Source organism: Parambassis ranga, chromosome 4 (assembly GCF_900634625.1).
Source record: "Parambassis ranga chromosome 4, fParRan2.1, whole genome shotgun sequence".
Lineage (NCBI taxonomy): Eukaryota > Metazoa > Chordata > Actinopteri > Ambassidae > Parambassis > Parambassis ranga.
This window is the reverse complement of record NC_041025.1, coordinates 24,644,791-24,659,156: the sequence shown is the minus strand read 5'-3', so window position 1 is coordinate 24,659,156 and position 14,366 is coordinate 24,644,791. Positions and strand designations below refer to the sequence as shown.

Here is a 14,366-nt window from a genome sequence, read left to right as displayed (position 1 = left end):
GACTGTCAGGGCCGGCAGGTGGAGGAGGAGGACGAAGCTTTAACCCTGAGCACTCCACCACTCCCTGACAGCTGCGCTCAGGTGAACACATCAAACGCTGCATCAGACATGTTATCACAGCTCCACTGCAGCTTCACATCAGAGAGGGTGGAGGTCAAAGGTCAGAGACAGGCTGAAGCAAGCTGACCCAGACAGTCCAAAACCTCAGAGCAGCCTGTGGGCCGTTTCCAGCTGAGGGGAGGGACTCCCTGCTGCTGAGGCTCGCTGAGTCACACCTGATCAGCTGACCTGACCTGATCTGATCTGATCTGGTCTGATCTGATGGAGCGACTAAAAGTCCTGAGGTCCGGACGACTACTCCTCTGCACAGAGGTCACATGACCGAGCACATGACCCAGAGGTCAGTGAAATATTTGTTGCTTATAGAACATAAAGATATGATCATGTGACTTGATCGCTCGGTCTGTTTATCAATGAGAAGGCCTGTGTGTGTGTGTGTGTGTGTCTTTTGTTTCTGTTCACGTGAAACAGTTTCATCTGATGATCTGCCTGCAGCCTCCATCACTGCCTGCAGCCTCCATCACTGCGTGCCTCCATCACTGCCTGCAGCCTCCACCACCGCCTGTATTGCAAGCCATTCATATCACATTTCGCCAGTACTTAAAACGCCGTACAGCATTTTCCAAATGGCCACTCATAACATAAGTTTTCTAATGTTCTAATGCTCTCCGCCCCATAACACAGCCACTGGTTCACTCTGTGTCAGCCTATCAGCAGAGAAGAAGGACGGACCGCACTGATCAGCACCGACCTCCTTTGCTGGATCACTTCGGTCCACAGCTACAGGATTATTCTGAATGTAATATTACAACAAATACAACCTCACCCCCTGCTGTGCACCTATCAGTCAGTCTAAAGTTCTAACAACTTGTTTGTTAACAAGCTGTTTTGGGGTGTTTCAGACAGAGATTAGGAGATTAGGAGTAAGATGAACTAATGTTATTGTCAACATAATTCACTTTATTTCTTTCATGAGAAATGGAAGCTGCATGACTCAGACCGAAGTGATGCAGCAAAGGAGGTCGGTGCTGATCAGTGCGGTCCGTCCTTCTTCTCTGCTGATAGGCTGATACAGAGTGAACCAGTGGCTGAGCGAGTTATGGGGCGGAGATCATCAGAGTATTAGGAAACACCGTGCGGCGTGCGACGTGAAAACAGCGTTTTAAGTACTGGTGAAATGTGATATGAATGGCTTGCGATATGCCTGCAGCCTCCATCTCCACCTGCAGCCTCCATCTCCACCTGCAGCCTCCATCACAGCCTGCAGCCTCCATCTCCACCTGCAGCCTCCATCACAGCCTGCAGCCTCCATCACAGCCTGCAGCCTCCATCTCCACCTGCAGCCTCCATCTCCACCTGCAGCCTCCATCACAGCCTGCAGCCTCCATCACAGCCTGCAGCCTCCATCTCCACCTGCAGCCTCCATCACAGCCTGCAGCCTCCATCTCCACCTGCAGCCTCCATCTCCACCTGCAGCCTCCATCACAGCCTGCAGCCTCCATCTCCACCTGCAGCCTCCATCACAGCCTGCAGCCTCCATCACAGCCTGCAGCCTCCATCTCCACCTGCAGCCTCCATCTCCACCTGCAGCCTCCATCACAGCCTGCAGCCTCCATCACAGCCTGCAGCCTCCATCTCCACCTGCAGCCTCCATCACAGCCTGCAGCCTCCATCTCCACCTGCAGCCTCCATCTCCACCTGCATCTCCACCTGCAGCCTCCATCTCCACCTGCAGCCTCCATCACAGCCTGCAGCCTCCATCTCCACCTGCAGCCTCCATCACAGCCTGCAGCCTCCATCACAGCCTGCAGCCTCCATCTCCACCTGCAGCCTCCATCACAGCCTGCAGCCTCCATCACAGCCTGCAGCCTCCATCTCCACCTGCAGCCTCCATCTCCACCTGCAGCCTCCATCTCCACCTGCAGCCTCCATCACAGCCTGCAGCCTCCATCTCCACCTGCAGCCTCCATCACAGCCTGCAGCCTCCATCACTGCCTGCAGCCTCCATCACATTCATCCATCAGCAGCAGTAACAGTGCTACACACCAATGAAGCCTGCGGGCCCAAAGAGCAGACCCACCGGCCTGGTCCTGGATCACACCACAGCTCAGTTCTGGAGACGTGTCCTGAACAGGTAAATCAAACCATGTTTCTAAGAACCAGACGTCCTCCATCATCGGCTGTAAAATTAACTTCAGTCTTCAGTCTACTTGAATCGACGCATTCTCTGTACTCTTTCTAAACATTTCACTGACAACCCGACAGGTGATGTTTCAGTCTCCCGAAGGACTGGGTCCAGTCCACCAAAGGACTTTGGTGGACTGGATCCAGTCCTTGGATTTGAGTTCTGGGTTTGAGTTGCTGGATAATCTCCTGCTGGTCGTTCATGGAGGAGCTGATGAAGCTCAGATAATCCAAGTCTTCAGAGCAGAGAACATTTGATTCTGTGTTTATAAGAACAGGTTCTCTGTTGATAACACACTGAAATATGTACGTTAACAGACCAAAGGCCAGCGGACCTGATCCATCACAGAGGTGTCGAAATATGAAGCGCATGAAGACAACAAGTCCAGCAGCAGCAGCTGTCTCTGTGTTCCTGCATCAACCCTGGTCTCCATACATAATCTGATGGTTTATGATTCATGTTTAATGCAGCAGACTCAGCCCCGATGAGACAAACAACAAAATGTCTGAAGCAGAGAATGAATCACAGAGCGGCGGCAACACTGAGCACGACCATCCAGAAACAGCCTGACACCACAGAACGGCTCAAAATGGAGAAAGCAGCTCAATGTGACTTTCACATGTAACTGCAGCAGAACCCCCCCATCCACACACACACACACAGACACACACACAGACACACACAGACACACACCGCTCTGATGATCAGGGTGAATCTGAATTCTCTGCTCTGGAATATTTGACCTCTTTTTTTCTGCTGCTGACCACATCTATGATTCATCCTGCTCCATCCTCCTCCATCTCTCTGCATGAAGGAGAGAACACAGGGCGCACCCCTCCACCCTCCTCCACCTCCCCCAAAACCCCACGAAGGATAAATGACATTAAACCGCGGAGAAACGCGCCTCGACAAACACCGCAGCGTTTAAAATGACGCTCAGTGCAGAAATCTGCGCTGCATCGGTAAAACTCAGCATCCTTCAGCGGATCTGCGCCAGTCCATCAGCCCCCTTTTGTCTTTATGCGCAGCGTTTATCCGCAGAACCGAGCCGTGCCGGACCGAACCGGGCCAGGGGAGGACAGGGGGGTCGGTACGGATGGAAAAGACGGAATATAAGATTTAAGATGAAATGATGTAGAAAATGAGGAGCGGTGTGTGCTTACCTCATGACTCCGAGCAGAGCTGAAGATCACTGACACACACACACACACACACACACACACACACACAAAGAGAGAGAGAGGGGAGGGAGAGGGGGGAGGGAGGGAGAGCGGGGCGGGGGCTTTGCTCTTATCCCTAAAAACAATAATTATAACAATAACAATAATAATAGTATTGGTAATAATAATAATAATTTAACCCCGTAAATATTTCTATATCTCTTTATTGAAATGGCGTGTGTGCCTGTAGCACCACTAAAGCTCCAGTAGGTGGCGCACAGGCTACATGATTAGCAGTCTATGAACGAGAAGGAGAAAAGAGCGTAGAAGAAGAAGAAGAGCGCAGAGCTCGAACATGGCGGACTGTTGTCAGCCAGCTCTACGCTACCAGAAGGAGAAGTCTTCTTCTTCCAGGTGAAGCATCATGGCATTTAGTTCCTGAGTGAGCTTGATATGACAGATGTATGGATGCTGTCATAAACGACATGTAAACACAAGGTGAGAGGCGGAGCTGACGGAGCACACCGTCCCGTCAGAGAGGCGGAGCTGTTATTATTCCTCCGCCTGGAGTTGAAGTTAAAAAACACAGGTGTAATGACCGCTTCTCGCCACAGGGGTCGCCAGAGAGCAAAACGGAGGATGTGAGTGCCCCCCCCCCCCAGTTAATACAAGGTAATGAGGATATTTATGACGTCATGTAGTTCCTTTCACAGCTGTGTTAATCTAATCTTTAATCTAATCTTTATCGGATTACACCCAGAGGTAGATAGATGGAGACACTGTATTGATCCCCAACTGGGAAATTACATTTCATTCATTTATCCGGTTCACTGCTGTAAGGGTTAAATGTAGTCCTTCTCTCATATATATATAATATATATATATATATATAATGTAGTGTTTGTAGATGACAGGGACCAACATCCACATTTAGAACTAGAAGCATCAGTGTTGGTGTTATCTCTGTGTGTGTGTCAGGCTCCCTGTCCACACGCTTTATGTAAAGGTCTATGTAAAGGTTATGTATGGGTGGATCTGCATGTCTGTAGAAGAATTTCCCCTCAGGCTAAGTAAAGGAAATCTGATTCTAGAGAGAACAGAGAATAGAACAGACTTTATTAATCAGGTACCAGCAGCAATACACACCGACAGTCAGAGCAAGAGTTAAGTAGAATAAAACAGAACATAGTACAGTAAACATAAAAGATGAGGGATTATGTACAAACATGTCACAGCAGCAGAGATGGTACAGATGGATTATTGCACGTGGGCTGTGCTCCTCCCTCCTTCTCCCCCTCCTGTAGAGTTTGATGGATCGGGGGACAAAGGAGTCTCTGAGTCTGTGGGTCCTGGGGAGGAGCAGCCTGGCACTGTTCAGGCTGCTCTGAGCAGCGTGCAGAGGATGACTGGCATCGTCCACGATGGCCAGACTTTTTCTCAGTGTTCTCCTCTCTGCCACTGTCAGCAGGGAGTCCGGCGTCATGCCGCCCACAGAGCCGTTCTGAAGAGTTTGTAGATTAGTTTCATATTTTCCATAAACGATATAAATGCTCAGAGTTGTGGTGCCTCGGCTCCCAGCGCTGTGAGGCAGCATTCATTCAAATGAAGGTAAAATAACTCTAAAACAGACCTGGTCACAGCTTAGTCTGCAGCACCCTGGGCCTCCACTAGAGGGAGCCACAGAAACATGCAGCATAGTTTCCACCTTAATCCATAACTACTGTCATTACACATTTATCTTGTAACTGATGTTCTAATAATTCATATGAATTCATGTTGCGTTATTTCCCATGAATCCTTCCCATGAAGGAAAGAACCAGAGATTCAAACATTCTACATCAGTGAGATTTGCTCCATTGAAACTAATCCGCTGTGGATATGATCAATGACCAGGATGAGCTGAGCCGTGTGTCTGTGCCCTGTGTGATTCATTTGTGTTGTTTCATAATGTTGTCTATTTTTTCTGCTGATGACGTGTCTGAGCTGCTGATGGAGCTGATGGAGGTGTGACGGGAGGATGTATTTTTACTTTGGAGGAGGAGGATGCTGAAAATAAGACTTCCGGTTGGCAGCGTTGGTTTGCCTTCAAAATAAAAGTGCGATCCCTTCTAGCAGGGCAGTCCACGCTTTATAAGAGTGCAGTCACAGCCGCGGGGCACGGTGGGTGATCTTCATCGTTTTTAAATGATGGTTAGTTTTCATTAAAGCTGCACGCTGCGTGGATTTAATTCACCGTTTCAATTACAGGGGTCTAAATGGAGCTTTTATTGTGAACATCAACAGAAGAAGCCCAGCGGAAGCGCTGCTTGTTTTTCTACCAGCGGAGGAGAGGAAGGAGGAGATGGAGGGAGGAGGAGGAGGAGGAGGAGGCTGATGTGTGCCGATCAGCAGCAGGTCTGATGATGATGATGATGATGATGTGAGTCAGACAGCGGACCGGTCAGGATGCTCACAGCCGCTCCGAAGTAGACAAACCCCGCAAACACACGCACACAGGCCGAGAGGATCCGCGGAGACACGGTGAGTGCAGCCGCATCACACCCACACCGGGCGGCGGGCGGCGGGCAGCGGGCGGCGGGCCGGGGGCAGCGGGCGGCGGGCCCGGGGCAGCGGGCCGGGGGCAGCGCTCCACCGTCCGTTCACCGCCTGGCTCGTGCTGCGTGTCATCACTGTGTGCGCGCGCTCGACAGTCCTCATCGTTGAGTGCAGTCAGGCTGATTAACATGATGTGAGGAGAACAAAGCAGCAGGTCAGAGAGTGTCGTGACGACATGTGTCAAAGTCGTGAAATCATCAGCCAGCATTAAAGGAACGCAGAGTAATCTGACACAGGACACGTCATCTGTGACGTGTAGTTTAAGGTCGTACCGGGCGTGTGTGTGTGTGTGTGTGTGTGTGGGGGGGGGGGGGTTCAATGAGGATGTTGTCGATCAAGTTTAATTAGAGGAAACATTTCAGCATCCAGTGGTCAGAAGTCAACGTGCTTCAGTAACACTGTCACACTTTTTGTCACTCAACACGTCACACTCTGTGACAGTGATGACGTCACCGAGGTGAAGCGCTCTCACTGTTTCAGTCAAAGTGACGTCACTGGTGTTTTCCTCACATGTGACCAGCTGTAGCTGCTTCATAGCTTAGCATTAGCTTTTAGCCTCTGGTGATCATGAGGTGGAGTTCATCAGTGGAGATGATCCATACCTTTATCCCTGCTATGATCCAAAACACAGTGGAGGCCTCTGATTGGCTGTGACATCAGACGCTAACTTCCTGCTTGGACTACAGAAGCATCACACCTGCTGCTCCGCGTTGTATTCGGGTGAAAGCCTGAACGCCTGGTAGCTTTTAACCCTTTGTTCCTGGAGCGCTCACTGCTCCGTGGTGTTTTCCCTGCTGCCTGCCTCCGCACAGGAAGTGATGTCGGCCGATGTGGGCAGGCAGATCACCATGACAACAGCCCTTCCAGTGATGATGACATGTTTGTGTTCCACTCCGAGTATATAAATCTGTGCCTTCTGTGTGTGTCACCGTCACCACGGCGACCCCCCCCCCCCCACACACACACACACACTCTGCTCGCTGCCATGGTTACATCCAGAGTTACAATGGATGCTGTCAGGAAGCAGGTGTGTGTGTGTGTGTGTGCGCAGGTCGGTTAAACAGCTGCTGATTGGTCGTCAGTGAGTGTGTGGTGGAGATAAGGAGCAGGTGACGGCAGCGCTTCACTCCTCCTTTAACCACGTTAGACTCTGATCACAGCTCGTTAGTCATTCTAAAGGAGCCGCGCTGCTCGGCATGTTGGGAAACTCCCAGAAGCCTTCATGTTGTCTTATCCACAGACACTGGAATGTCCTACAGACACAAACTAATCACAGACTCTGTTTTCTCCCACAGGCGTGAAGTGGCCTCTGCTCATCCTCAGCTCATTGATCCGCAGCAGCGGCTGGACTCCAGCTCCCAGAATGCCCGAGCAGAGCAACGACTACAGGGTGGTGGTGTTCGGAGCCGGCGGGGTGGGGAAGAGCTCGCTGGTGCTTCGATTTGTTAAAGGCACCTTCAGGGACACCTACATCCCAACAGTGGAGGACACCTACAGACAGGTGGGGCGCCTCAGAGTACGAACACTGCATGTGTGAAACGTGTGATTGATGAGAGCGTCTGGAGCTGAGTGGCGGGTAACGGGTCGTCGTCTCTGCAGGTGATCAGCTGTGATAAGAGCGTCTGCACGCTGCAGATCACAGACACGACAGGAAGTCACCAGTTTCCCGCCATGCAGCGTCTGTCCATCTCCAAAGGCCACGCCTTCATCCTGGTCTTCTCCATCACAAGCCGCCAGTCGCTGGAGGAGCTGAAGCCCATCTACCAGCAGGTCAGCCGTCACTTCAGTCAGCACGTAGCGCCTCAGTCAGAACACGGTCTGATCCACAACCACCGACACTGTACATGTATGCACTGTGCTGTGTTTCTTTCTGCCACTGGGGGCTCCACGGAGCAGGGTCATCACTGGTTAAAGACGCTTTGTTGTCCTGACTGACGTCTTCTCTTTCTCCAGGTTCTAGCCATCAAAGGCAGCGTGGAGGCCATTCCCATCATGCTCGTGGGGAACAAGAGCGACGAGACGGCCCAGCGGGAGGTGGAGACGAAAGAGGGCGAGGCTCAGGCCGCCGCCTGGAAGTGTGCCTTCATGGAGACGTCGGCCAAGACAAACACCAACGTGAAGGAACTGTTCCAGGAGCTGCTGGCCCTGGAGAAGAAGCGGGACATGAGCCTGAGCATCGACGGGAAGCGCTCAGGGAAACAGAAACGAGCCGACAAGCTGAAGGGGAAGTGCAGCGTCATGTAGAGCGGGCGGCGGCGCCCAGAGACTCGCTGGAGAGGAAAGGACAGAGGTGGCCGCTTCTTCTTCTTCTGTGGTGGCTGTCCTCATCTGTCTGCCTGCTGGAGCCCCGATGAACAAAATGAATGACTGGAATCAGGGTCGCTCCTGAAACTGGGTCGTGTCTGTGATCCTGAAATATCTGTACAAAATGTTTACACACTGAAGTCAGTCGGAGCGTCTGCCGCCATCAGCAGCTTTATTAAAGGAACGCTTCACTGGACTGACGATCTGTCAGGTTAGCTTGCTCGGCTAACATACATCACCGGGTTTGATTAGGCCTCTCATCGCTCCGCTGCTTCAGCCTGATGATAATTAGCAGAAACTAAACTGACGACACACACATTAGCATGCTAATACATTCACCACAACAGTTCTACCCCTGTTAGCCATTTGCGTGCTACCACAGGCTAATATAGTAGCCACAAAGCTGAACCCCATGATGTGGTTAGCTCGTTCCTCCCATTGTGGCATGCTAATTTATTCAAACTGATGCACAACTACACCACATCCATGTTAGCATGGTAGCATGCTCATGGAGCACTGTGTGACAGCACCTTCGATACAACTCTGAAGCATGTAGCATGCTGTGCCGGCCGTGTAGTTAGCTAGCTACGAAGCACAGTTTGTTTGAAAAGCAGTGAAGTATTCCTTTAATAGTTCCCAGCATGACTCTGTGCTCGGTGGCTGGAGGTCGGCGCTTCCTGCTGGCTCACGGTGTCCATGAACACAGGCTGCGGTGGACACAGCAGACGCTCCAGAACCTCCAGCTTCATGTTAGCAACACGTAGCTGCAGGGGCGCAGAGGCCTGTACATACAAACTGTCTGATGGGTTTTAGTTCATTGGTGTACCCAGTGCAGCTGCAGATCAAGGATGAGTTTAGCCTAGCTTAGCACAAAGACTGGAGGAAAAAGGAAAGTGTCCAACCACACTGTCCGCAAAACAGTCCTGGTTGGTCTGGCCATGATAGAACCGTACAGCAGAAATAAAGATGTTTACAGCCTGGTTCAAACACTGTGGCGTCTGTTGATAAGTTTCCGTTCATGGCGTCTGTGCGAGAACCTGAGAGAAGAGAGAGACATGAAGGAAGCCTGAGACACAGGACACAGGAAGTGAAACCTCCAGCTGTGTAAGTATTTCAAAATAAAAGAGGACACGTACTGTGTGGATGTGACGGACTGCTCCTTTAACGCTTTTACAAATGTTTTATCTTTAATCGCACGAACATGTGTGTGATAATGAAACCATTACATTAAAACAACGGTTTTTATATCAGTTAGTTTGAGGGAACAGGAGCCCCTGTTTTATTCTGACTTCACACATGGAGGGACAGGTTGGCTGCCCCCTGGTGGATGATGACAGACTTGGTGACCTGTGTGCTGTCGGGCTGATCAAACATCAGGACTCGTTTAGGTTCTTCTGCAGAATTCTGTCAGTCTTGGAGATTTTCTCCCTCCACAGGTTTGTGCTGCGTTTAAGTGCTGCTGGAAAAGCTCAGACGTCTCACACTTGCTGTAGACGTTCAGATAAACCAGGAACCTCAGAGCGTCCTCTGTGCAGGACCATCCCTGTCACACAGGAGCTGTGTGCTGTGATCGGTAGGGGTGGGCGAATCGATCTAAATATCGATAGTATCGATACCAAAGTTAGGATCAGTAATTACTCGATACTAGCGTGATGAGATCGATATTTCTGTGGAAGTTTCTCTTCTATACCTTCAGCAACTTTACTCGTATTTACTCGCGGTGCAGACAGCGCTGCTCTCTCACTCTGCTCAGTGCGCAGGCACACCCCGCCCCTCCCCCTCCTTCTCCACTCTGCTGGAGCAGACGGAGCTCCTGATTGGCTGTAAAGTGCAGCTAGCGTCATGGAGACAGCAGAGAGGAAGAGGAGCGCTGTTTGGAGTTATTTCACAGCGACAGACGAGAAGAACAAACTGCTACTTGTGAGGTGCGGAGGAAAGCGACCTGCCACTGTGGAAACACAACTCATTTACACAAACATAAAGCAGCAGAGCCCAAAGCGGAGCTGCAGAGTAAACAGAGGGAGGAGGAAGAGGCAGATCCCCAAACATGAACCAGAGACAGTGGTCACTGACAAAGGCTTTACTGCACAACACTCATGAAGATCCAGGTAGATGATTTAAAGAAGTGAAGGGTTAGATTGAGTAATCTGCAGCATGAATTAATGGTGTCTTTCTGAGTGCTGTGATAAGACATGCAATTTTAGCAGAATGACTTAACAGTCATCATATCACCAGCTGAAATAAATCTTGTTTTTCTCAAATTCCAAAATACATCTAATAATGTAATTATATAAGTTTATATAATGATATGTATTTCAGTATGATTAATATAATTATGCTTTGGTGATAACAGTTGAAGGATCTTTATTCTTCATATTTAGGCTCCATGCAGAGAGGTGTTAAACTTTTATAAAAGTATCTTAGTCATGCTGTTTCACCTACATGATTCACAAAGAGCCATGGCTGTCACAAGGAGCATTGCTGACATGATTGTGAAGTTAAAATTTCAAACTTATACAGTTCTGCACTTTTGTTTGCAGCTTGATTTACTTAACAAATGTTTCTTGTGTATTATTATTCTGCTAATCACGATAATCTATTTAAAGGCAAAAAAAGAAGGCAAAAAAATAATTATTTATGATCATGAAATTTCAAAGTAAAAGTATCGGTATCGGTATTGGTATCGGCGATACTGGTCCTGGATTTACTTGGTATCGGATCGATACTGAAATCTTCAGTATCGCCCACCCCTAGTGATCGGTTTGTGTTGTAGTTTGGCACTTCCTGTCTGCAGTGATCCAGCAGGTGGCGCCATATCTCACAGAGCACACAAACAGAAGCTGATCTATGACCTGCAGCTTCTGTGTGCAGACTGTGTGTGAGTCAGTGTGTGTACTGAGCTGTTGTGTAACTGTTGACAGTCGGTCAGGGTTTTCCTGCTGTCTGTCTGCACCTGAATGTCCTGCATGTGTATATGCACAGTGTTCTCCTGTGTGTGTGTCTGTGTGTGTGATGGAGCGGCAGGTGTAGTAAACTTTGGTTTGAGTCATGTGTTTGTATGCACAGTGCGTGTGTGTCTGTGTGTGTTTGTGTGTGTGTGTGTCTCTCTGTGTGTCTGTGTGTTTGTGTGTGTGAGAGAGAGAGTGTGTGTGTCTCTGTGTCTGTGTGTGTGTCTGTGTGTGTGTGTGTGTGTGTCTGTGTTTGTGTGTGTCTCTCTGTGTGTCCTTGTGTGTCTCTGTGTGTGTCTGTGTGTGTGTGTCTCTGTGTGTGTGTTTGTGTGATGGAGCGGCAGTAAACTTTGGTTTGAGTCATGTGTTTGTGTTTGTACAGATGTGTGTTGACAGTGTGTGAGTCTGCTTCCTGTCAGCACAGGACAGATGTTCTGACCTCTGCAGCCTCCACACACACACACACACACACACACACCTTGTGGTCCTCTGTGACATCGATGACAGGAAACGCTCTCTCTGTTTCTGGTCTTGTCCCTCACTTGCATTTCATTGGTCAGCACATCATATCACAACATCACCTAGCTCCTCTCTGAGTGGCTGAAAGGCTGCAGCCACAGCAGCCAATCAGCTCGCTCTGTGGTGGTGGTGTGTTGCATCTGTCGGGAAGAGCCCGGAGGAGACGAGCATCACCTTCCGGGAAGTGTTTGTGTATGAGTGTGTGTGTGAGTGTGTGTGTCTGTGTGTGTGTGAGAGTGTGTGAATGTGTCTCTCTCTCTCTCTGTCTCTGTGTGTGTGAGAGTGTCTCTGTGTGTCTGTGTGTGTGAGAGTGTCTCTGTGTGTGTCTGTGTGTCTGTGTGTGTGTGTCTGTTTGTGTCTGTGTGTCTGTGTGTGTGTGTTTCATGTCCTGGTGTTTTCAGGCTGGACCCTGTTCAGTCAGAGGCTGTAACTCTGTGTGTGTGTGTGTGTGTGTGTCTGTGTGTGTGTGTCTGTGTGTGTGTGTGTCTGTGTGTGTGTCTGTGTGTGTGTGTCTGTGTGTCTCTGTGTGTCTGTGTGTGTCTGTGTGTGTGTGTCTGTGTGTGTGTGTCTGTGTCTGTGTGTGTGTCTGTGTGTGTGTCTGTGTGTGTGTGTGTCTGTGTGTGTCTCTGTGTGTGATCAGAGCTTATTGATGACTGTCTGACCTGATCACTCTGTAAACAAACATCCAGCAGAACAAACAGAAGCAAACACAGAACCAGAACCAGAACCAGAGCAAAGGTTAAGACCAACACGAGTGTGACCAGCAGGGGGCAGCGAGACAGCAAACACAGTGCCTCCTCTGACCAGCAGGGGGCGCACTGAGACCACAGATGAGCTGAGCCAGCTGCTGCAGGTTGTTGTGAAGCAGACGTGAGTCAGAGACACAGACGGACGGTTCAGTCTGACTGACTCACGTCTGCTTCACTGACCTCCGCTCTGTCTGTAAACCTCAGACTGTCTCTCTCCACCTCAGCTGAAGCATCAGTCCTCCCAAAATAACACCAAACACACTGTGTGACTCACACAGACACAGACACACACAGACAGTTTCAGGACGTGTGCAGTGTTGTGTGCCTGTGTTGAAACAGCTGGAGGTTGTACAGTGCTTCTTCTTAAAAAGTAACCGCTGCAAACCATGTGAGCGATGTGTGTGTTCACAGCCGCCTCGCTCACACTCCAGCTGTGTGTGTCTGGCAGCGGCCCAGAATGCACTCTGTTTGCTGAGTCAGGCTGTTGACCCGCTCTGCTGTCATTACTGGAACCATGACTCTCCTCCTGGTTCCTGTCTCAGCGCCGGCTCAGGACGCTTCTTATTCACCGCCTGTGCTTTCTGCCCTGTTAGCAGCTCGGAGGACGCTGATGTCGGCCGTTGGTCCAGAGTCATCACGCTGAGTCTGAGCCACGCTCACAGACACACACAGAGACAAGCAGCTGTGACTGTTTACAGGTGTTTCCATGACGACAACAGATCAGAGATCAGGTTGTGCTGATAAACGTCCCAACCTGACTGACAACACACAAAGCGCCGACCTACACACACATCAGGTCCTGATGACATCATGGTGGCACCTGGAGGAGAGCAGTCCCGGTCTGTCCTCCGGGGATCACAGGTGAGTCCTCCACAGGTCTGATGAACAAACATGGCGGCTCTGCCCGATGACATCAGGTCAGAGCTGCTGGCGGCCCGTCACAGTTCAATGACCGGGCTACGGGTTTTTGCTGCTGAGACTTCCTGTCAGTGAATGCTGGACCCTGACCTCGGCCCAGGTGTCTTTCTGCAGAGTCAGCCTCTTCCTCCTCGTCATCCTCATTCCCAGCAGCAGCAGTCCTGCTGGTTCTGCAGCTGAAGGACTGAATGAGGTCAGGTTGTTGTTCCTGTTTCTGAGCAGAGCTGGAGCCTCGCCACCGCCATACATTCCACAGAGAGGGAGGGAGAGTGTGTGTCTGTGTGTGTGTGTGTGTGTGTGTGTGTGTGTGTGTGTGTGTGTGTGTGTGTGTGTGGTGTGTGTGGGGGGGGGTTGGGGGTGTGTGTGGGGGGGGGGGGGGGATAGAAAGTGAAGCTCATGGGAGTCACTCACAGAGTCATTTCCCTGCAGCAGCAGAAATCTGAGCGAGCTCCACCCTGCCTGTTGTTCTCTGTGATCTGAGACCCCGAGCAGGTGGAGGCTCCGCCCACTGGGAGCTTTCAGACAGGTCAACACAAATACACAACAGAGCGGCAGGAACCTTTCCAGGAACTTCCTGCTCCAGGTAACACATCTCACAGCGTTCCCATCAGTCACACAGCAGCCAGCCAGCACAGGAAAGGGTTAAAACATCCAGCACTACATCCACCCACCCTCCTCCTGTCCATCCACCCACCCTCCTCCTGTCCATCCACCCACCCTCCTCCTGTCCATCCACCCACCCTCCTCCTGAAGCTGAGTTTATTTGTTTGTGGGTCAGAATGATGCTGATGCTGTGTTCGTCCTGTACGGCTGAACTGAACATAAAGTGTGTGTGTGGACCAGAATCATCCAGCTCTGATGAACACCAGCTGTTCTGTTACAGCAGCTGTAACAGAGACAACCAGTATCAGAGGAGAACACACCACCT

The 14,366-nt window shown here is 50.5% G+C and overlaps 1 protein-coding gene across 1 annotated transcript; it reads left to right on the top strand.

Annotated features, from left to right (window-relative positions):
- The first annotated feature begins 3,742 nt into the window (after positions 1 to 3,742).
- Positions 3,743 to 9,291, top strand: LOC114434862 (GTP-binding protein Di-Ras1-like). Its single transcript, XM_028404293.1, has 6 exons — positions 3,743 to 3,903; positions 4,020 to 5,565; positions 5,653 to 5,925; positions 7,296 to 7,501; positions 7,600 to 7,770; positions 7,954 to 9,291. The coding sequence occupies exons 4-6, from the start codon at positions 7,364 to 7,366 to the stop codon at positions 8,242 to 8,244; spliced, it is 600 nt and encodes a 199-aa protein (XP_028260094.1). The 5' UTR covers positions 3,743 to 3,903; positions 4,020 to 5,565; positions 5,653 to 5,925; positions 7,296 to 7,363; the 3' UTR covers positions 8,245 to 9,291.
- Positions 9,292 to 14,366: the final 5,075 nt, after the last annotated feature.

Coding starts and splice junctions, on each gene's coding strand:
- LOC114434862 (XM_028404293.1), top strand. CDS start 7,364: ATGCCCGAGCAGAGCAACGACTACAGGGTGGTGGTGTTCGGAGCCGGC. Junction 7,502..7,599: donor TGGAGGACACCTACAGACAG/GTGGGGCGCCTC, acceptor TCGTCTCTGCAG/GTGATCAGCTGTGATAAGAG. Junction 7,771..7,953: donor TGAAGCCCATCTACCAGCAG/GTCAGCCGTCAC, acceptor CTCTTTCTCCAG/GTTCTAGCCATCAAAGGCAG.